The sequence below is a fragment of the Ochotona princeps genome, chromosome 23, assembly GCF_030435755.1.
Source record: "Ochotona princeps isolate mOchPri1 chromosome 23, mOchPri1.hap1, whole genome shotgun sequence".
In the NCBI taxonomy this organism is placed as follows: domain Eukaryota; kingdom Metazoa; phylum Chordata; class Mammalia; order Lagomorpha; family Ochotonidae; genus Ochotona; species Ochotona princeps.
Genome location: NC_080854.1, coordinates 36267291 through 36289660, shown reverse-complemented (window position 1 = coordinate 36289660; position 22370 = coordinate 36267291). Strand labels below are relative to the sequence as shown.

At 44.4% G+C, this 22370-nt stretch overlaps 1 protein-coding gene across 1 annotated transcript in view; it reads left to right on the top strand.

Annotated features, from left to right (window-relative positions):
- The window catches only part of ADCY2 (adenylate cyclase 2), a 319427-nt gene that overhangs the window by 184615 nt on the left and 112442 nt on the right, over positions 1 to 22370 (top strand). The window contains exon 4 of the mRNA XM_058680233.1: positions 5783 to 5932. Coding sequence (XP_058536216.1) covers positions 5783 to 5932 — 150 coding nt within the window. The remainder of the gene's footprint in view (positions 1 to 5782; positions 5933 to 22370) is intronic.

The window sequence follows — 22370 nt, the reverse complement described above, 5'->3', positions numbered from 1 at the left end:
TCCCAGGTGAAGTACCATCAGGTTGTTTTTGGGTGACATGACATAGTTGGCAGCAGCATGATCTGCCTGGTTTTCCTCCTGACACAGGCACAGGCACTAAACTGGCTTAAGGCGCTGTGGCCAGATGATCTCCAAAAAATAGCCACTTAACAGAACTCTAAGTGATAGAAATTATTTTATGATACATTGTACAAATACCTCACAAAGGACTAGTTTCTTACAAAATAGCATGTATATTTCTAGAAATTGCTTAGAAGCACCTTGCCCACACCATAGAGAGGGGTGAACCTGACCAGTGGGTCACATTGGTGCAAATTGGAGTGGTGTGGTGTAATATGAGGCTTCTTTAGAAGGTTGGGGGAAACTTCACACCACAGAAAAACTGCATGGATTTTAAGGAAGCATTGATTGCACCAAAATGAATTTATCTCCAATTCTATTTTTCTTAGAAGTTTTTTGAAGTACCCTAGTGAGGAGCAAGCTTGAGCGCGTCCTGGCCTGGAGCCTGCCTTCATGGCATCTAATTTTTAGACTCTGTTTCCTTGGTTATAAGATGACTTAATCAAACACGTCCACATTCGTGTTGCCTCCTGGGCTCTCACAGATGTGAAAAGATAGAAGGTGTGTTTGGAGGAATGATGTGACCATTGTGAGAGACGCATAGCATCCTTTGCTGGTGTAGCCCAGCCTTCCCGCCAGCACATGGCTTGGTAACAGGCACCTCCTGGGAGTCACTGAGGCGTACTGACAGGTCTCCCCATGTGTGCATCAAGCAAGAATGCTGGATACAGTTAGGCATCTGTGATGATGTCTTAGCACGGTTCAATTTGCACGGATTCGAGATCATACACCATGCACAATTTCAAGGTCTGGCTTTAATCTTCAGGGTAAATCCTGAGTGGTGTTATTACCTTAAACAATTTGTTTTCTTCTGAGACATCCTATGGGAGACCACTTTTCCTGTTTTCTGACAGATGTGAGAGTAGCTAGATGAAGCAACACAGTAAGACATCAAAACAGTGTGATGTTACAAAACAAGTCCAACTTTGTAGAGATAGGAAATTGTCCTGTGCTCTGCATCACTATCTTATAGAAGGAAAACCCTTTGATTCTGTGTTTGAGAAAAATACCTAACCCCTTCCTTGCTGCCAGAGAAAATCTTTATAGGAATGTGCCATTTTGCAAGAAAAATGCTTTCATACTTTGATTTTATTTGTACATGAAGGCTATTATTGAAATACTGGGGTCATTGTACAAAATTGGAGGATGAAGCCAGATGTCAGAGAGATGATTGTGGGGTTGGTGTTGTGAACGGCAGCTTAGGCCACTGCTTGAGGTGCTGCCATCCCTGTAAAGGGCCGGTTTCAGACCCGACTGCTGCTCCACTTCCAGACCCACTCGCTGCTAATGCTCCTGGGAAGGCATGGGAGGGTGGTCCGATTACTTGAGCCCCTGTTACCCAGGCCTTTGACCTGGGTCAGCACCAGCAGTTACGGGTATTAGGGAAGCAATCGGTGCATGGAAGATAGTCATTCCTATTTCTCTCTCCCTCTCCCTCCCTCCCTGTAACACTCTCTCCTTCCTGTCACTTTGCATGTCAAATCAGTCACCCAGTTATCTTTTGAAGAAAAAAATCATTTAATTTTGATAAGCTTTCTAACAGAAAGCAAATCTTGTCTTTTATTTGCGTTAAGGCTGTTAGTTGTTTGTTAAACATTTTCTCTGAATATGTAAATTAAAATTGGCAAATGCATCTTTGTAATTCTCCATAGCCAGGAAGGGCTTCATGTCCTTTGAAGCAATGCAGTGTGCAGAGTGAATAACTCAAAGGAGAATCTTCCTTAATTTCTGGGACAATGCAAATTTCCCTTCCATATTTGGAGACTCAAGGCTTGTTCTCCCCACCTCCCCCACCCCTGACCAACTGGGTCTCAATAAATGTGTGCAGCCTGTTTTTTTTTTTCTTACCAGCATTCCCTAAACAAAACAGAAAGGTGGACTTTACATTATCTTAGGTATTGTAAGTCATCTAGACATGATATGAAGAATAGGAGAAGAGGCTAGTTATTTGTAAATGGGCATCATTTTGTATCAGGGTTCTAGCACCTGTCACCTGCCTATACCAAGATCTGCAGCCTCAGGAGGTTGGCAGATAGCAGGTGCACACCAAGCACTGTCTATTTTATCAGCAAACTTCTAAAGACAGTGTTGGTGGGGCCGGAGGGGGAGGGTAGTGGGATTTTCTGAGACAATAAACATTTGCATAATTAGCTAGTGAGTGGGGTGCTTGAGCACCACAGAACAAGCAGAGTACCTGATTGCATTATGTAGTCAGGGTTCTCACCAAGAGGTGGCAGCTCCCGATACAGGCTGCTGAAGCATAGGAGAATAACGCTAGTTGGTAAAGAGAACTGGAATACAGGAGACCCAGGGTGTGTTGCATCACGCTGTCCAATGGAGCTGATCATTCAACACAGCAGTTCTCCTGTTGCACACTGATCCCCAAAACAGAGCTCAGGCAGACTTGTGGAGGGTGACTGACATTTTTCACTGCCCATGCGGGATTGTGGGACATCCCATAAATCACACAAGAGCGCTGGCCTCCCAATCCAGTGCCAAGGAATGCAGAGGAAATAGGTGGTGAGTGGGGTCCCAGGAAGACAATACCTGCCACTCAGGGGACAGGAGCTCTGGTTGGGCTTTCGGTGTTACCAGGAATCCATTTCTTGCACTTGTTAGCCAGGCCATGACAGGGTGTCTTCTCAGTTCTGTTACTACCCTTGTTGCTGCCTTTGGAAGAATGTCTTCCTAAATGTTGAAATTTTGCCTTGGATCCTTATGAAGAAGGGGAAGAAAAAAGAATTCATATGGATTCTACTTACTATTTCAGGTACATTTCATAAGAAAGGAGTTAGGATTTCATAATTCTGTGCCTCTTGGTTTATGGCGGCTTTTCTGGTCTCCTGCATTCTTCGATGCACTGTCCTTTAGGATAGATCTGGCCATGACAAGGGCTGGGGGCTCTTTACCAAAACAGATGGTCATTTTGCAGAAGCCAAGTATGATGAGGCTTAATTAACAGTGCCCTGCAGACATGGCACTGCAATTAACTCCTGTGCAGCTAGAAGATGGTGCTGTTGGGCACAAGCCAGGAAGGACCTGATGACTGCCCAGGTGCTCTCGGCATGGCACGCACAGAGATGATGTGTCAGAGTGGGACAGTGAGAAGGCAGAGAGGCTCTGAAGCTAGGGAATGCCAGGAAGTTGCAGAGAAGACCATGCTGTCACTGCCACGGCCCAGGCTCGCTGGCTCACAGGCACGCACACACACACACACACACACACACACACTCTAACCACCTGACCCAGGCACACTTCACAATCATCACACACACACACACACACACACACAGACTCTAACCACCTGACCCAGGCACACTTCACAATCATCACACACACATGCACACACACGCACACACACAGACTCTAACCACCTGACCCAGGCACACTTCACAATCATCACACACACATGCACACACACACACACACAGAGACTCTAACCACCTGACCCAGGCACACTTCACAATCATCACACACACACACACACACACACACACACACAGACTCTAACCACCTGACCCAGGCATACTTTACAATCATCACACACACATGCACACACACACACACACACACACACACACAGACTCTAACCACCTGACCCAGGCACACTTCACAATCATCACACACACACATACACGCCTACACGCCAATGAATGTATCATGCGTACGTCACACATGCACATAGAGCCACAGCTACATTGTATTTTAATCATTCATATGAATAGGGAGAAGATAAAATGGGAACACATAAGAGAACTTTTCTAAAGTGAACTGTGGGGATGTGGGTAAACCTTAGAAGTTCTCAGGTTCCAAATATCTGTGAAATGAATGGGTTACCTGGAAGAGCACAGGGGCTCTTGAGGATCTGCACATTTCTTGTCTCTACCTTGGGCAATCTGCATTTATGCAGAGAGAAACCTTTATTCCATCCTTATCCCCTTTCCTCATTATGTCCAGCTGTCGCTCCATCCCTCAAATGTGTTTCTCAGGGCTTTTAAATATCCCAGTTTTCCTTCTACGTTAATAACCTGTTGAGATATAGACAAAGGCATAGAGCAGGTGGAAAATGGGTTACAGTCCTCACTGGAGAGTTGGGGGACAGGGCAACCAGAACTTTCTGCCCAACCTCCTCACGGGGAGCCCTGAAGGCTCAGAAATAAGATTCCTCTGGTGACTCAGGTCAGAGTCACCTAGGTTTGCTTTGCAGCATGGCTGGTGTGGCAGCTGGTCTAAATGCTACCCTTCCTCATGATGCCAGTTGCTGGTGACCTGTCATAGAAATGGAGATGGGAGTGGAGGAAGCACCCTCTCTCCATATGTTTGGCCATGCATTGAGCAACCCGGAGGTTCAGCTCTGAACATGGAGAGCTTATGCTGTGTGACATGTTGGCTATGTGATCAGAGTGCATGCCGGAGTACCATTGTCATTCCCGTGGAGATAAGATAAATAACCATTTCCTGAAAGTGCCTTTGCTGTATGCACCAAGAACTTTAAACAGGCCTGTTAGAGGGCCCCCCCCAAAATGGCCACTTGGGGAGTGAATCAGCGGATGGAAGCTCTTCCTCTGTGTCTCTTCTCCTTTTTGTATGTCTGACTTTCCAATAAAAGTGAATAAATAAATCTTTTTAAAAATTAAAAAAACTGGCCTGGGTTTTGGTTCAGCGTAGTAACTGAGCCTAAAGAAATAACCAATATGAAGCCAAACCTTTATATACATTCGTACATGAACTTGACTTCTGGGACACCATGCAAATGCATGGAGTCTTAATCCAGTCTCCACTGAACAATACAGACATAACCAAGTGATGGTAGAGTCACAGAGTCAAATATTATCCCAGTATTCACAATCCTGTTTCTACAGAATGTCTACAGTCTGGGGAAAAAAATGCCTGCTAAATTAGAAAGCGAAGCACCAAACTACATTTCCTTTCAGAACAAGATAGGGAGCCTGATGAAACCATCTGTATTTCCCAGTGTGGCAATACAGGGGACATAGGAGGAAAGACAAGGCCATGTGGACAGCAGTCTGTTTCTTGGACAGGACAGCCCTGCAGTGTAGTTTTTCTTCATGTACCTCTGCTTTTCTCCCAAATTGTTCTGATCAAGAACTACTTTTTCCATGCCTGATCACGAGGCCAGTGCTTTGACAGGCCACTAATTTCTTGATCCAGAGAGTGTCATTAATCCAGGCTCCCCGAGCACAGCTTCGGTGAGGATCACAGTGATGCTATGTGACAGCCACGAGATGTCATGGTCAAGTGTCAGGAGCAGAATGCAGGCTGGCTAGGGCAGCTCTGCTCTGTGCATTTCTTGTCCTGGGGCCAGTCTCTGAATATCCTGAAACCCACGAAGCCCCTGAGAGAGGTTTGATTGTAGTTCCTGTTTGTTCCTATCCAGATCACATTAGCCAAAGTAAAGCAAACCTCCCAACACACATGCCTGAGCTCCACATCAAGGGAGAGCCTGCAGTGTCGCCAGCCAATGAGTGCGCATTTATGGAGGGGAGAACCTCCCTCATGGAGATTGATGCTATTAAGCAGATGAGAATATTAACTTGGAAGCAGAAGCAAAATGAACTTCGTGCAGTTTTGCTTGACTGTTGCTCGTATGCGTTTGGTCTGTTTGCGTTCCTGAATTGAGTTACTCTGCTTGTGTCCCTAGATTCTGGCCAACGTGATCATCTTCATCTGTGGGAACCTGGCAGGAGCCTACCACAAGCATCTCATGGAGCTTGCTCTACAGCAGACTTACCAGGACACCTGCAACTGCATCAAATCCCGGATCAAGCTGGAATTCGAGAAGCGTCAGCAGGTAAGCTGTAAGTCTGATGTCCACCATGTCTCAGGCATAATTACTATGATGCTGTTCCTTGCCATATCTCATGTAAAGTTCATTCAGTCATGGCCCTCAGAAGGAAACAAGAGTGGCTGTTTGTCCATAACCAAGCCTGGACCCTTGGCCTGGGAGCTATAAACAGCAGACAAGAGATAGTTTCTTCCTTAAGCCGCCGGCAGGCCTCCTGGCCCAGAACCAACAGTGCACACTCAGCATGGAGTTGGGAAATACAAAGAATGGTAACAGTTTATGTTTGTTCCTGTGATGTTCTGTAGTACCCACTGTCCACAATGGCAGGGACTGCTGGGGAAGGTGGTTGCAGTTGGGCTAATATCAGATGAGGGAAGAGCTGCTGGGTGTCATTCTCTGCAGCCACCCTTGGGTGGTTGTTGGGGTGATACATAGAAGCACCCATCAGGAAATTACACTAACCACAATGCAAAATTACAGAGGAATCAATGAGCAGACAATGCAGGATGTATAGCAGCAAAGGCAGGGGGTAGAGCAGTTTGGAAGCAGGCCAGGTGGGTTAGAGTTGGAGGACATCCTGCATTTGACATGCTTAACTTCAGGTGAGGGCAGGGTATTAGTGCAAGCAGCTTTGAGTTTCTGGCCTTGCGTATTCATCACCAGGAACCTAGTCTGGCAAGGCAGTAATTAGCATGGCTTCCATGGGCACTGTGTTCCTTTGCTCCATGAGAGTTCATCATCATACCTACTCACCTAGCAGTATTTGGCCCATGGTGGATCCCTAATTAGTATTTGCTAAATTACATTGAATTAGTCCATTCTAGAAAATTACTTCAAAATGTATTATGGGACCAAAAAATATCCTTTAAATGTTGGCATTGCACTTCTGTTTGTGTACACATGGATGCAAAATCATTGAATTCCTTTTTGAAAGCAAGCGTAGTAGTTCACTGATTGAGCACCAGCTTTGTGCCAAGCATGGTTTCAGGCCCTGATGTACATCTCTCAATATGATTTTCTCACTGATATTAAAAGAAAATCTCAGGATGTGTGAAAGTTTGTGTCTTTAATACAGCCTGAATTGCAAATGTATTCATCAAAACTGGTGTTGTTCAGTATTGAGATCTATAAGCAGTTACTATGCGTCAGTATTCGGTTATGCTATGCTCCGGGGTTTTGAGCAGGCAGCACGTGGTGTTCACCAGCGGTTCATATGTTTCTGTAGAAAGTGTTGTTCTCAGTCAGTAGACTGGATGAGGTCAGTTCAGACAGAACCTGCTTAGCTTTGTTTTCCATCACCTCCAAAATCTTTATCGACACAGTCCACAGGCTACAGAGAATTGAAATTCCAAGTAGACAGATTATATAGCCTAATTTTTACAGTCACAGCTATGATCGAAACAGTAAGTCAGGCTGCTTATGTCATCTGAATTTTATATTTCTCTAAAAAGACCAAGAGAGCCACAAGCACATGGTGCTCCCCAGTCCCGTGAGCTGAAGGGTACAAATGGGCAGACAAGGACGCCCCTGGACCTTTTGTAGCTCAGGAACAGACTTGACAGGACAACTGGGAGAGTGTTAGGAGGAGAAGCATTTCTGTAGACTGGGAGAGTATTAGGAGGAGAAGCATTTCCTGTTTGCAAAAAGACAAGCCACTGGTCTTTCTGAAAAAAGAATAGAGAAAAAGGACACTGAAGAATAAAAACTTTCATTTAAAAAATCATTACATCATTGAATACTTCCAGTGCACCTTGAAAGTTGGGACTCTGCTTCAGTCCTCGATGCCTAGAACACAGTATTTCTTCAGGAAATATATTCCTTAGAGTAAATATATGTTTTTTTTCAAACCCACATGCTGTGAAATGAGAACAAGAAGTGATATTGTTGGGGGAAAAAAAAGAAGTGAAATCAAACAAATTTACAGAAACAAAAACCTGTCTATGGCAGAGAATGTATCCTTCATAGAGAGGAGGGTGACACCTCGTGGTGCCCATCCAGTCTCAGGAACACACAGTGGCATTCTGTAAGGTCCTCGTTTTTGGAGGGGTGTGTGCTGAGAAACCAGAAAATGTATTTCAGTCCATGTTTAGATAACTGAGTACCCTCCAGTTTAATGCCCATCTTGGCCGTTGCCTTGGCGCAGGCTAAGAGTCCAAAGGCTAGCATGCAACTATCTTGGACATTTCCTGTTCTTGTGCCCGAGCTCCACTTTCCAGCAACCTTCACCTTTGCAAAGGGGAGTGAGTGCCAGGTGCACTGGGGAGCTATCCTATCCTGCCTCACCTCAGGAGGAGCCTGTAAAACTTGGATGCTTTAGTGAGGTCCAGGGCTTCTGAAAGCTTTCCCAAGTGGCTTAACCTTCTCATTAGGGCATGCTACCTAGAGACAAATTAGATAAGGTTCTAAAATTTCAAAACCATATTTCACTAGTGTCTATTTGTATATAGGTTGTTGAATGAGGGCAGATTAAAAAACGTTGCTAGAGATTTTCTCAGTTATATTTTTACCCTAAAAATGTCCTCATATATGTACAATAAAAATATGACTTTTTGCCCAGTAGGAAACATTATATGTTGTTTCCTCTCTTTTTAAGGCAAAGCTTTTATTTATTTATTTGAAAGGGAAATGGAGATGGAGTGGCTTAGAGACAAAAAGGGGAGGAGAGGGAGAAGGGGCGAGGGAGAGACAAAAGGCGGGAGAGAGAGAGGAAGGAAGGGAAGGAGGGAGGGAGAAAGGGAGGGAGGGAAGGAGGAAGACAGACAGGGAGAGAAGGGCGAAAAGGAGAGAGACAGATCCCCCTTGTGTGCAAATACCTGCAACAGCCAGGGCTTGGCCAGACCGAGCCAGGAAAAAGAAATACAATCCAGGTCGCTGGTGTGGGTGACAGGCTGCGCATCAGCAGGAAGCAGGAGGGGGACAGAGCCAAAATTGCAATCCATGCATTTTGAGGTGTGATGTGCGTGATCCAAGCAGCGGGTTAACCACTGCCAGACACCAGCCCAGGTGAGCGCTGGCTTCTGCCTTGAGTTTCTCCTCCTGTGGGAAAACCAAAACCATCTCCCAAGGCTCCAGGCAGTCCAGCTCTTGATGAGACCTGAGAAAGCATGGTTTCTGTAGTGGGAGTTTGTGACGGACTCTGGGCCAAGGGAGCTGGGCTCAGAGGGAATCACTGTATGGGCAGCTGAGGGGAGCACCCGCCTGAGAGAGTAAAACCTACTGTGCACCTTTATGGAGAGCAAACCCTTTCTGTATTTTTCTTTAGGAGGCCGATGCTTTATCCGTTAGACCACTAGGGCTTCTTCTGTATTTTTCTTTAATTGACATAATTTTTCATGGTCTGTCCTATTCTGGAACCATCTATGAGTTGAATGTGGCTGAATAATCATTCCATGGCATACTCCATTACAAAGTGCTAGTTGAGTAGGGCACCAGGATCCTGGATATGCCTGGATTCTGCCCCCTTGGGTGGGAATTCAGGCCCTCTTGGCTGCCCTTAGATGCAAATTGGTTTCCTGTTTGTGAAGCTCAAGGTAAAGCAAGTGTCTCTGGGATAAGGATAATACCCGTGTTTTCCTAACATGATAACAGATAATACTGTGGTGCTATTAAATGTATTCAGTAACTCATTTGTACAGCTATGTAAAGTGTTTTTTAAGCTGTTTGAGATTTGAACTATAAATATTTGGTCTTTTTTCTTGGTAAGAGAGAAAAACAGCAGCTAATATTGTTTGAGTTTTCATAATATGATCTGTTTGCATTCGTAGAGATACAGTTGGATTCCTACTGCACCTGTAACGTAATTCACAAACTTGGTGGTAGATTTATCAGTGTAGTCTTCTGGACTTTAGGAATCTGCTGTCAGCCTCACAGGTTAAAGTCCAAAGGTCAGAGAATCTGGTTCCTTCTGAGCTAGCTACTGTCCCATGCAAACCTGTAATCCTGTTGCAGGGTGCCCTTCCCTCTGCTAGGACTCTGCCTCCCTCCTCAGGCTTCCCACATGGTCCAGGAGGAGCTCAGGATCCCTAACTGAATCCTATCTGTAAATCACTTCAGATCCTTCATGCAGAATAACACAGTCACTCGCTCCAGAAGTCACCTGGGGGACATCTTAGCTGCTCTGTGTACTGTGCTGTGTGCTTTATTTAAACTAAACAAAGAACTGTCAGGTTACTTGTTCAAGGTCACATAATTAGTGATTGTGGACTCCAGAGCCAAGGGTTTTTTGGAACGATCACTAGGAATATGTGAACTGGAGAGTTTCCCACCACAAAGTACTTTTTTGATCCAAATTCTAATGGACTCCAAGCCAAACTTATATAATATTTTCAGAATCCAAAATGATATCCTGCCAGGAAAGTAGATAGTTATGTGTACTGCCTATTGCATTAAACAGTGGCAGTCGGTAACACCCTGGGCTTGCATTTTAAGGGACTATGCTAAGACAAGGGCAGTGACTGGTGCCTGCCATGTGTTCACCAAAACTCCCTAAGGCATCAGACTCACTTTTCCACCAGGCAAGCAGATTAAACAGATAAGCTTCCACTTTGTGCCCATGGACACTTGGAAGGAGGCACTCTGAGCATCTTTGGTCAGCCCTGTCACTCTCAGAGATACCTTTGAGCAGAAGAAGAGCTGGTAGAAGGACTTGAGGGTCTCAGGGACCACTCCTTCTTGCCAGTCATCTGTCTCTGAGTCAGTGGAACATCACAGAATAGAGAAATCTTCAGACAATCAAACTGCTCATTAAGAGCCCAGGAGAGTTTGAGGCAGTGAGATTTTCTCACTCCTGGAGAACTGAAGCAGTACATTTCACCATTCATGTTGCCTGTTAAGCCTGGGTCAGTCGTGGTGTCCCAGTAGATGGCAGCACACATTGAAGCATACATGCCCTGCAGGATTTAAACGTTGGCCCTTGAAAGGCCAGCCTTGCCCAGGCTGCTAGAGCCCTCCCCTTCCTGATCCCCAGGATTGGTTTATAGTGTGCCCACTGATTTCTGCTTGTAGACTTCTTTCCCAGGCTCTTTTCCTTAATGAAGAAGATATATCTTCCATCATTCTTGGTCACTACATTTTTCATTTTATTAAAAGATGGCTTATTTGTCTCTTAATGGTTCTCTCCCCATGGAGAAGATAGAACTCTTCAGCTATGGGTCTCCAATTCTTCTTCTTAGTTCCAAATTGAAGATTAACAATGTAAGAGATGACCTACTTTACATGACAGTTGAAAAAGATGAAGGGTTGGGTTTTTCTACTGGGCCTCATATCACAGGATTTGCACTTTGAGGCCATCAGAAGGAAGCTTGGGAGTTAGAGTGACAGTTTTCAACGCTGTCCCTGGTGCACAGCAGCTAGGCCTCATGGAGAAATACCAGGGAAGATGTCTCAAGATGCTGCAACTTGTGAGTGGTTTTCAGTGAAGAATGAAGACCAATTCCAGAAAAGGAAAATATTACAAATCCTCCCATCAGATCTTCAATTCTTTCAGAGGCATCCTTCGGATGACCGAGAGCTTTGTACAGTTTTAAAGTTGGCAATGAAAGCTGTGCAAGAAAGTGAACACTGCTTCCTTTGGCAAAACATCAGTATGCAAAGGCCTACGAACAGGTGGAAGAGGCAGCAGACTGTCTGGCAGCAGTATTGAGTCTTGGTGCCTAGTGAAGGTCACAGATGCCAAAGTCTATACAGACGCACAAAAAGCCATTAACACAGGTCCCCTCTTTTTTGTAAAGGAAGATCTTTTGCACTAAAAGAAAAGAGGTGGGGCTGGCATTGTGGCATAGCTGACTAAGCCTCTACCTCAGGTGTCGCCCTATTACATGGGTGCCAGTTTGAGTCACAGCTGCTCCACTTCTTATCCAGCTCCTTACAAATGTACCTGGGAAAGCTGGGGAGTATGGCCCAAGTACTTGGGTCCCTGCATCCAGGTAGGAGACCAGAAGATACCACTGGCTCCAGGATTCAGACCTGCCCAGCTCTGAACATTGTGGCAATTTAGGGATTGAACCAGCATATGGAAAACTTTATCTGTCTTTCTCTCACTCTTGCCCTTTGTGTCTTTCCTTCTCACTCTGCAATCTGCCTTTCAAGTAAAATTAATAAGCCTTTAAAAATAAAGGGAAGCAGTTTATGAAGATAATCAAGCACAGATATTTTTAACGAATACGTGTTGCACATATCTATTTAAATCGTGTCAGTTGTAGAAATGCAACTCTCCAGAAGTTTCTTCCATGTAAGATACTTGAGCAAAACTCTCACATCCATGGGAAGGAGGCAGCTTGCCTATCTTGGCAGAGAAATACCTGGAAAATTGATATTTGCTCATCAAAGCTCATTTTTGCTGATTATTTTAGAGATGCCTGGAAACTCAGGAGCTGCTGAGAACATCCTATTGTAATGCTTCTGGGCCTCTGTTCCCAGTTTTCAGTATTTCCTAGACAGTGCCTGCGTTCTACATGCTGTGGTGAGGCACTTTGATACCTGCAAGAATGTGTTAAATAGGAAAAGGTTAATCTCATGGAAAGACCCAAGGAAGTTCTGCCTGGTTTGACAGGCCTGAAATAAACCTGAAGAGAAGACATTGAGACGTTTGCCATTCTAGTGTTGTCATCCATTCTGTTGATGTGTGTAACAGACAAGAGAGACTGTGCCCCACTCCAAAGTCAGTCTTCGTCTTCTGCTTGCCGTCATTCTGTGATTGCACCACCTTTCTCTTCCTGCAATTGTAATCCTAAATGGCACATTGTTCCTTTGAATTGAGAAAGAGGGTGTCTGTTTGGACTCACTGTCATAGGACTTAGAAGTGATACAGGTTCTGATCTTTCATATTTAATAGTATATTCCTAGGAACATAATGGGCTATACGGATTCTTCCCTTGGACTTGGTGGTTGCCTGCCTAATTGAAGTGCCCAGTCATGCCCATTAAGACTCATGAGTTTTAGTGTTTTATTGATTGTAAAGATCTTCAAAAGGTGTTATTCTTTGGAAGCTTTTGTTTTAGGGATGGCAGCATACTCTCAAGATTTTAGGAAATTTTGTTCTAGGACTTCTCTAGAAGAGGCCTTCATCTGTTCAAATGTTATGGATGAATTACCATGTGTGTGTTAGGTGGTGACATGAGCTGAATGCTGTTCTTAAAGGATCCTTTGACGAACAGCAGAGGCTGGACAGAAGGAAAGAGTGCCAGTAGGTGACTCTTTACAAGTCGTGGGTCTCACTGTTTGCTGTTGCTGTGGGTGAACATAGAGTGGAGGCTGTTTCCCTTCATGGTTCTGAAATCCAAGGGGTGGCGCAGGCATCCAGTGAGGGCCTTCTCTCTGCATCACAGCATTGGCAGATGGCATCACGTGTTAGATGGAGCGAGCTAATGCCAACAGGGGTGCATGGAAAGGTTGTCTGATTTATGTAGAAGAGCAATTAAGAATCTGTGTTTCACTTGCTACATAGCCACAGCTGGACACCATCCCATCTGCTAGCTAATCTGGTAACAGCTTTGAAAGAAAGCAATAGTCCTTTACAACTGAACCATGAGAAGAAACAAAATGTTGACAAGGTTGTAGGTAAAATTAAGAGAATGAATTAGGAAAGAAATTCAAGCATCAGCCAGGTTTATATTTTAGAGGTACATTCAAGTGAAACTACACAATGAATTGGTAAAGAAATACCAATTTAGCCACTTAGCAAAATAAATCAGCACGTGTCAGTGTGTGTGCCGCTGTAGTCAGTCTCAGGGGCTGCTGTCCAGCAGGCTCGCAGGCAGGGGAGTTTAGCAAAAAACAAAGTCCTCATTGTAAGAGTGGACAAAGTGGGATGAGAGTTTCACCTGAAAGTAAATGTCATTCAGTGGTCAGTGGAATTGTCAGACCTGAAAAGCCAAAACAAGCCAACCAGCTGCCAGTAGCAGCTAGGCCTCCTCATGGGGCAAAGTCAGGAAGCAGCTGCTCTGGCCTGAGATGTCCTCCCTACTACCCTGCTGCCCTGCTGTCCTGTCCTCTGTGCTTGGCTGCAGAGTCCACTGTGGAATTCTCCTTGTTTTACTTTTTTTTTCCTCAATGTGATATTTTAAGCATCTTTCTTATGTCACAGATTCCTTAAAAAAATTAAAATTGCACCAGCCAAACAAGTAGTCTTAAATGAAACTATGAATCCTGGAGTATAGAAGGAGCTTAGAACAATATGAGGGAATCTAAGACTTGTTGTGCTAATGGCCAAGGTTGCCCCTTCCCCAGGATTTAGGAGGCGTGGGCTCTGCCACCCTGGAGCGGGACCAGTGGCTAGAGGAAGCTGAATGTGTTTGTACCAACCCAAGTGCACACGCCCAGTTTGAGGCTTAGTCCAGATATCTTGTGCAAGAGCGTCTCTGCAGTCACCTGGGGGCAGAGTGGTCCACCCTCTCGGCAGCCCCCGGGAGCTCAGTGGCAGATGAAGTGATGCTGTGAAGTGTGTCCCTGTTGGCCTGCCTTCCTGAATTCAAACGGGGGATTCTGTAGTGGTAAGGATATTGGTTCATTTCGTATATTCATTATTCTGAATAGTTCTAAAGCCAAATCTTTACCACTTAGTGTTCCTCTTGAACCCCTTGAACTCCTCACACTCTCTTGAGGAGCCACTCGCAGATCCGTCACTCCATCCGTCCTGAATTCTGACCAGGTTCATTGCCATCTTTGAACCCTTAGCATCCTGTGACTTCTGTGAGAGAACCCCCAGACTACCCAGTTCTTACCTTTCCATCATGAGCCTCATTCACAAAAGTCACACTTGGTCCTTTTAATTTGTAATTTCCGATTCTTCTAAACCTGTGTTATTCTTTTTCATAGTTTCCAACATAATTTTGGCTGTTGCATTTCTATGCACTTGAGTTATTTTAGCCTCATGAATGTGGGAATTGTCAGTCTTCCTCTAGTGGGAGTATATAGATACAGAATTGTGTGTGTGTGTGGAGAGAAGAGGGGAGGCAGGTTTTTTTTTTTTTCAAAGAGAAAATGCAAGCTTGGAATCATTCCAGGTTGTTAGCTTTATACAGATGCAATGAAGAACATGCATTTAAATCAGCCTTTATTAAAATACTTGGCTCACAGATACAACCATCATGAGAGTTTGCAGGGTAACGAGTCTTTGAAACAGTGTTAGATGTTGGCATCAGTGAGTATGGTACTTAAAAGATTGCTGTAACAGGTCTTTGCTGGTGAATGTATTACAAAGTTGAGGAGGAAAATGTGTGGAGGAATCCTTAGGAAGGAGTACTGCCAAGGATGGATCAGTACCCAGAGACAAATGTTAACAGAGTCTGCCCGTATAAGAAGCACGATGGTCATGGACAGCTCAAACCTGGGCTCTGAAGTCCTATTGCATTCAAATGCGCAGGTCTCTGTAAACAGATGACTGACATTTTAATCCTTTATTGAACAGAGAAAAAGTCTTTAATTAAAGTGCAGTGGACTCCAGGAGCTAATGCAAATGAACATGAAATGGGGCGAAGCTGCTGATGATAATTTCTGCAGCTTGTCTTTAAATAAATTTCATTTTGCATTTTTCTTTACGGCAAATATACCCTTTTTTTGCTAAGTGGATTCGGACTTACGGCTGCTATCTTCTGCTTTTAGTGACATGGTTTTATTGTATTGGAGAAATAAACAATCTGCAAATGCAACCTAGAGCAGTTTGAATCCATAGTATTGCTATGCATGCAAAGAGAATATACCAATTCTGGGGTATTCTCTAAAGAATGATGGTTTAAACTTTTCATTGCTTTCTTCTTTGCCCATGAAATAAAGGATACTGGCTACAAGTCTCGTAAGTCTAAAGAAATCAAACCTAAGGTTGTCCTCCAGCTGAGAATGGATTTGAAAAAGTTGACTTCCTGCTGCTGACAACGAAGTCTTACACTGACTCCCTGCTCGGCCTTTCTGAATTGAGATCCCACGGAGTAAAGTGGAATGCCATTTCTGTTGCCACACAGTGTGTCTTCACTGCAGGCCCCGTAGGGAGCTCCCACACATGCCAGAGTAGGTGTTCAAGGGGCTCCAGCACTTGACAAGGCCAGCTAAAGGGGGTTGTCAGTTACCCAGTGACCAAGCTGCCCGTGTCACATGCCCCATGGCTCTCAGATTCTGTGAACTTCTTTTTATTTTCATTTAATGCTGGAATTTCAAAATATGCAAAGCCAAGACATAAGAGTATGCAGCACCCCAGACTTGAAGAATAACATAGATGGTAATAATGTATTATCTAATTTCTTTCTTGTTGATGACTAACCTTTCTGCATTGCACTGTGTCATGATCTCTCCTTTGTCTTAAACAAGGCAACCTCAGTTTGTGAAAAATGAAATTAAAAGAGAAGCATATTTTGGTATTAAAACTTTGACAGCTATGCATGTTTTTCATAAAGTAGACCACAGCAAATGTAGAGTATGAGATAAAATAGACCCCTGTGTTATCCTTTGCTAATAAACAGTATGGGTTTTTTTAAATTTTATTTTAAAAGGGCTGGGTATTTGGCACAATGGTGAAGATACCAGTTGGGCTATCCCTATCGAGTGTCTTTGAGTCTGACTGGGCTGCTGATGTGGGCTTACTGCTAATGTGCACTGGGGACAGCAATACATAGCCAAAGTGACTGAGTCCCTGCTGCCCACAAGGGTAACCTGAATTCAACTCCAAGTTTCCAGGCATTTGTTTGTTGAACTAGCAGACGGGAGCTCCCTGGCTGTCTGAACATTCACGCATTCATTTCTTCATTTGTTCTCTCCTTCGTTCCCTTTCCCCAACACACTCACTCACTCTTTCACATTGTCTTACCCTCTCAATCTCAAATAAATAAATGTTTAAAAAATCAATGAAGAGAAAAGCTGCCTTTTCCTAGATGCCTTAAAGATACCATCCTTACTGTTGTTTCTTCCCACTCATCCCTTAGCTTCTTAAGAAAATTAATCTTCACCCTCATAGTGCTAAGCCACTCTTAGCCTCACTATTTACTTTCATCTGAACTCGGTGTTCAATTGGACGCAGTTGCTGAACTTAAGACTGTTTTCTGATCCCATCCTGAGTTCTTGTAGCATTTCCTTCTCCCTACCTTTGTTGTGTGTCCTTGGAGAATCACTCCGTGGTGTCTCAGTGCTCTGTCTCCCCCTTTCCTCCCCACTCCCTGATCCTGTCCCACCAATACACACATTCCTGAGACCCTGCCCTGGCCAGGCCAGCTTCCAGCCCCTCACACTTCCTGCCTTCCCACCTGGATGACTGATTTTGATTCAGTAGCTCTGCCACTTTTTCTTGTGGTCCAGACTCACAGACCTTGTAAACTGAGAAAGCCCAAGCACTTGGTCCGATTCCCATATCCACTGTGTGCCTGACCGCCCCCCTCCTCTCTGCCTCTTCAGCTTGAATCCCTTTCATCAGACTGCCCTTTCCCCTTTTGTCCCCATTCTGCTGTGCAGTTCCCTACTTCTCATGTTGCAATTTCTGCTTGTCATTCACAGTTGTCCCCTTAGTTTACACATTCAAACACCCAGCTCCATCTAATTCATGCCACATGGTTATATCGTATTAATCCTTCTTGGGAACAGTTAACACCACAATATGAGTAAGCCTGCTACTGCTCTGGCCTGGTTAGTATGCAGTGCCTTTAACAGATGTCTCTCTGAGTGGTTTGTGTGGAGGAAGGATTTTGTATTTATTAAGAGCCTGGCTGTGGTTTTATGCTACTTGATACTTGTGTGACCTTGGGAATGTTACCCAATTTCTTGGTTCATCCTGGCACTCAGTTTCCTCTCTATAAATTAGATACAACGACATGACCTTCCCCAAGTAAGTGTGGGTATACTGTGCATTTTTATTATCCCCAAACATATCCACTTTGTTGCTAGTGAGAAGGAACTAGAGTGTGAATATGTGCAGATTTTTATGCTGAAAAAGAATCAAGCCTGAGTTTCATTTTCAGCAGACATCCAAATACCCACAGCAAATTCATTGCTATTCTGCTGACACTGTAGTGATAGAGAAATGCCAAAAGCTTCTAAAGAGAGAACTAAGTTAACCACTTTGAGACAAGAGTCAGATCTCCATCCTTGATGAAAAACACCAGATGGGGGGAAGAGAGGAGCAAGAATCAGAAGTTTACTTACGTGTTTTCCACTTGTGTGTATCAAGTCAACTTACTGCCATTCTAAGATAAATCAAATGAAGACTTTCAGGTGTACCTGGATTCAAGAAATGATCCATTTTGATGAACCATTTAAACCATCGAAATATTTTACTTTCAGCTTTGTTCTGCTTTAAAGGAGAGATTTCGATGGTTTGAATGATTCATCAAAACGGATCATGAGTTAATATGTGTGCAAAGCTCTCTTCTGGTAATTCAAAATCTGATGCCATGGTAGGAAATGGACCGTCAGTGTAAGGACAAGCTCCCACCTTAGCGAGGCAGTTACAGGAGCCGAGCTTTGGTAGTTCTCTTCCATCCCTGTGTGTGAGACTGGAGTCTGAGTATGGTCTATGTGAACACCAGGGTCGGCTGGAGCACTTTGTTCAGGCCAGCCACACTGGTGTTTGTGTTCTTGTGCTGCTTTTCATCTGTTCTTACTCATCATAAATATCTCACTCCAAGGTACAGTCCTCAGATGATGCTGTTGCCGTCAGCACATTGGTTTTTGTGCAGTAGTTGGAGCAGAAAGGCAGCTTGGCTCATCGTCATGAGGCCAGAAGATGCTGTGCTTGGAGTCACACGTATCTGCTACCCCACACCCCAGCATTCTCGTCTGAGGCACACAGTGATACCCCTTCTCTATAAAACCTTCATGTATGAACATGCCAGGCCCTGTGGAAGAGTGAGGCCTTTGACAGGTGTTCTTTGGGACAGAGAACAAGGAACAGTGGGTTAGCAGTAATTGGTCAAGTTTGACTTCACAAAGCAGAGGCTAGGCCTCAAGAAACCATCACAGTGAGAGGGCTTAGGGGATACTCATGCATTCTGGGCTGGAGCTGGGAATGGTGGTGCCTTACACGTCAGTGCTAGCCAAGCAGGAAGCTCTCTGTGTAATCAAGTAGGCAGAATTCCTGTAGAAGTTCCAAGGAAAAGCAAACTTAGCTGAATGCACATTTGCTTTTGAGCTAAAGAATGAAGGGGTTCTTTTTCCTGTACCAGCCTGCCTTCTGCCCAGCAGTCGCACACTGAGCAGGCCGACCTGGTTCTCCCATGGGGTGGATAAGTATGCCTTTCAGCCTCTAATGTTGCACACAAACTTGATCACAGAACCAGCCCATGGTTTTTGCTTTGCTTGGTTGATGCATTGGTGTTTAACCTCTCCATGCCACCCTTTCCTGTTCTTCAAAATGTGTGAAATGATGGGAACTGCCCATTAGGGTTATGCTGGGAGCAGAACGTACATGTTACAGATTTGGGTCAGTCCCTACAGTGAGCACATACCACCCTCAGCCTCTAGGCAGAAATTGTACAGCTATTTCACCTCACTACCTCCTCCTGGTTTCCATGACTTATGAATGAGCTGATAGTTTTGCCCAAAGGTAAGTTTGTTCTAATACAAAAAAAAAAAAAAAGAAACCCATGCATAATTTTCCATGAGCTTTGGTTTTTGAAGACAAAATATATGCATGAATTATAAAACTTTTTGCACCAAAATAAACTTACAATTTAATTTTTCATGATAATTTTGAGATACCCTTATGTATACACACAGATGTTTTTGGGAAAAGGTAACCCTAATGTGATCTTCTGGAAGTGAGCGATGCTTATTGACACAGCTTTCAAATGTAGAAAATAATGATAAAGGTTGAACAGAGCAGAGCCGAAGGCTGCACAGGCCCTTGGCAGCTGCTGCCCGCCTTCCCTTCCCTCTCCAGTATCATTTGACCAATTTCAGAATTTTTAATGTCAGTGAAGACTGATCACTCCTGGTTGTTAGAGTGCTGTTGCTCGGGTTTCCTGGTGTTCTGTTTCCCCCTGGAGTGACTCCAGGGAAAAGCAGAGGGACAGATCCTTGGAGCTCTTTGTGTGTTCCTCTACTCCGTGGAGGAGGCGGAAAAGACAAGGTTCTGCAAGTGACTGACAAGCTCTCTGGGCCTGTCTCCTACTCCTGTGGGAGTGAGGGCTCCAGGCCTCAGCAGCAGTAGGCGCCCTCCCAGCCGGATATCCATGTGTTTTACTTTCTCAATACTGTCTTCAGGCCTGGGAGTGGAGAGTCTCTCTGAAGCCAGACACTCTCATTCCAACATGCAGATCCCAGGTCTTCTGGTGGGGGAGGGGTTCTGGAGCCAGACAGGCTGGGTTTGGGGTTGGCTCCTCCTTGGAAATGAGGCAAGTTGCCTCTTGATTCACACTTGATTCAGACTGAGAACAGGATGATAATCATGCCGGTGCCACAGTCCAGGATTCAGTGAGGATTAGATAAGAGATGTGAAGCGTTTCCTTACTCTTTTCTGAACCAGGCAACCCATTGTGAGTACCAAGGGTTGTGCAACACTGGCGCCAGTAAACAATGCTAGCTCTGAACATGTGAGTGCCCCAAGGATGTGAGTGCTCAGGAGTCGCGGGGTCGAGCAGGTGCGTAGTCTTCAGGCAGGCTGACCAGGCTGCAGAGTTCACATTGCAGTACAGGTACAGAGGCTTCCTCCTGCAGCACTGCCTGCTGCTCAGAGGGCTATCTTTTTTGGTTAAATCTCTGATGCATTTGGGAGATAACATTCTGCTCTGTTCAAAGTCCACAGATTTAAATGTTAATCTCTCTCAACCTCACAGACTACACGTTTGGGCCCAGTGGCTCAGCCAGCATGACACATACAGTGAACTGTGATACAGCCTTCTTGATATTGGGATTTAAACACTAAGATGTACTTTTTGCAGAGTCTTTCAAAAATTCAATGTTTTCACATGCTGATACGCGGGTTCTGAGATGAAAGAAGCATGAAATGCCATTGGCCATGACATTATGAGGTTTGCTTTGTAATCTGCCTACAATTTTCCTTTGTTCATAGTAGTTTATCCCATTGCATTTCATTTCTAGTTTAATCAGTATAATCTAAGTAATTATGTGTGCATGTTCCCAATGTGGTATAATTTCAGATGAGATTTGGCATAGACCTGAGACTTCTGTATGTGCATGTTTATGTCTACATGTGTGTTCAAGAACCTTCTGCTAAACTACTGCTATGTGTATATATGTGCAGTGTTCTATTCAATAGCTTTCTAGAACCCACACTACCTTTCTCTGTGTGTCCACACTACCTTTCTCAGAACTTTCTGATACCTCTAATACCATTCTCTGTTGGCTTTGGCTTGGCTTTTCTCCTACTCCAGAACGGAAATGAAAACAGTTTTATCAAACTGATACTAAAGTCCTCCTATGTTTCTCTGTTACTGTACTGGAAACTTCTGGCAGTTGATGTCGAAGCTGCAGCTCTGTGGTCTAGGAGTTAGGCTTGCCAGTTAATTCTCAACTATCTTTGGCTTATAATGAGACACTTGTGCGACCAGGACATTGAGTTATTATGAATAGTAGTGATTGACTGCGCTATCTCCATGGGACTGACCCAACCTACAAGAAACAGTTCCATTAATCAGTCTGCTGCAATTCACACACAAGAAGAACTTCCAGGGAATAGATGAGAAGGCAGGCTTCACTTTAGAATCATGGCCCTGCTACACAAAGCTGGTCAGCAGCTCAGGGAGAACCTCATTCACACACCCCAAGGTTTCGAAAATGGTGTGTGTGATGAAAGGCCATGGCTTGTGGACCAAGTAGACCTATGTGAACAGTCATCAAAAATGCAACACTGTGTTAGTGTAAGAGCTTAATTTTCATGTGTGTAATAGTGACTACAGTTCTTTGCTCTTATATGCCCCAAACCAAGGTAGACACAGGACTATAGAAGTGAGTTTTTGGGAAGAATGCTGGTTAGCATGAGAGGGAGAGACAGAGAGAAGGAGAGGCAGGGGACCGGGGAGAGAGAGAGAGAGAGAGGGAGAGAGAGGGAGAGAGAGGGAGAGAGAGGGAGAAAGAGGGAGAAAGAGGGAGAAAGAGGGAGAGAGAGGGAGAGAGAGGGAGGGAGGGAGGGAGAAAGAGAGAGAGAGAGAGAGAGAGAGAGAGAGAGAGAGAGAGAGAGAGAGAAAGGATCAGTTTCCTTGGTCAGTTAGCATGAATATTCTGTAGGCAAGAATGAAGGCCTACAGAATTCACCTCATAGCCTTGGGTCCAACTGAAAGAATTAAGGACAATTTCCCCACCCCAGGATCCTTGCTCTAATGACATCTGAACATCCTTTTGACCAACAGAGTTTATATCGTAGTTCTGGGCACTCAGATCTGAATGTTCAGAGGAGACCATGATTCTATCTAGCAGATAGAACCTCATCATCAGTCAGTGATAGTATGAGAGTTATACCAGATACCAAAAAAAAATACCAAAAAAATTTGCCTATTTTAGAGAAATAATG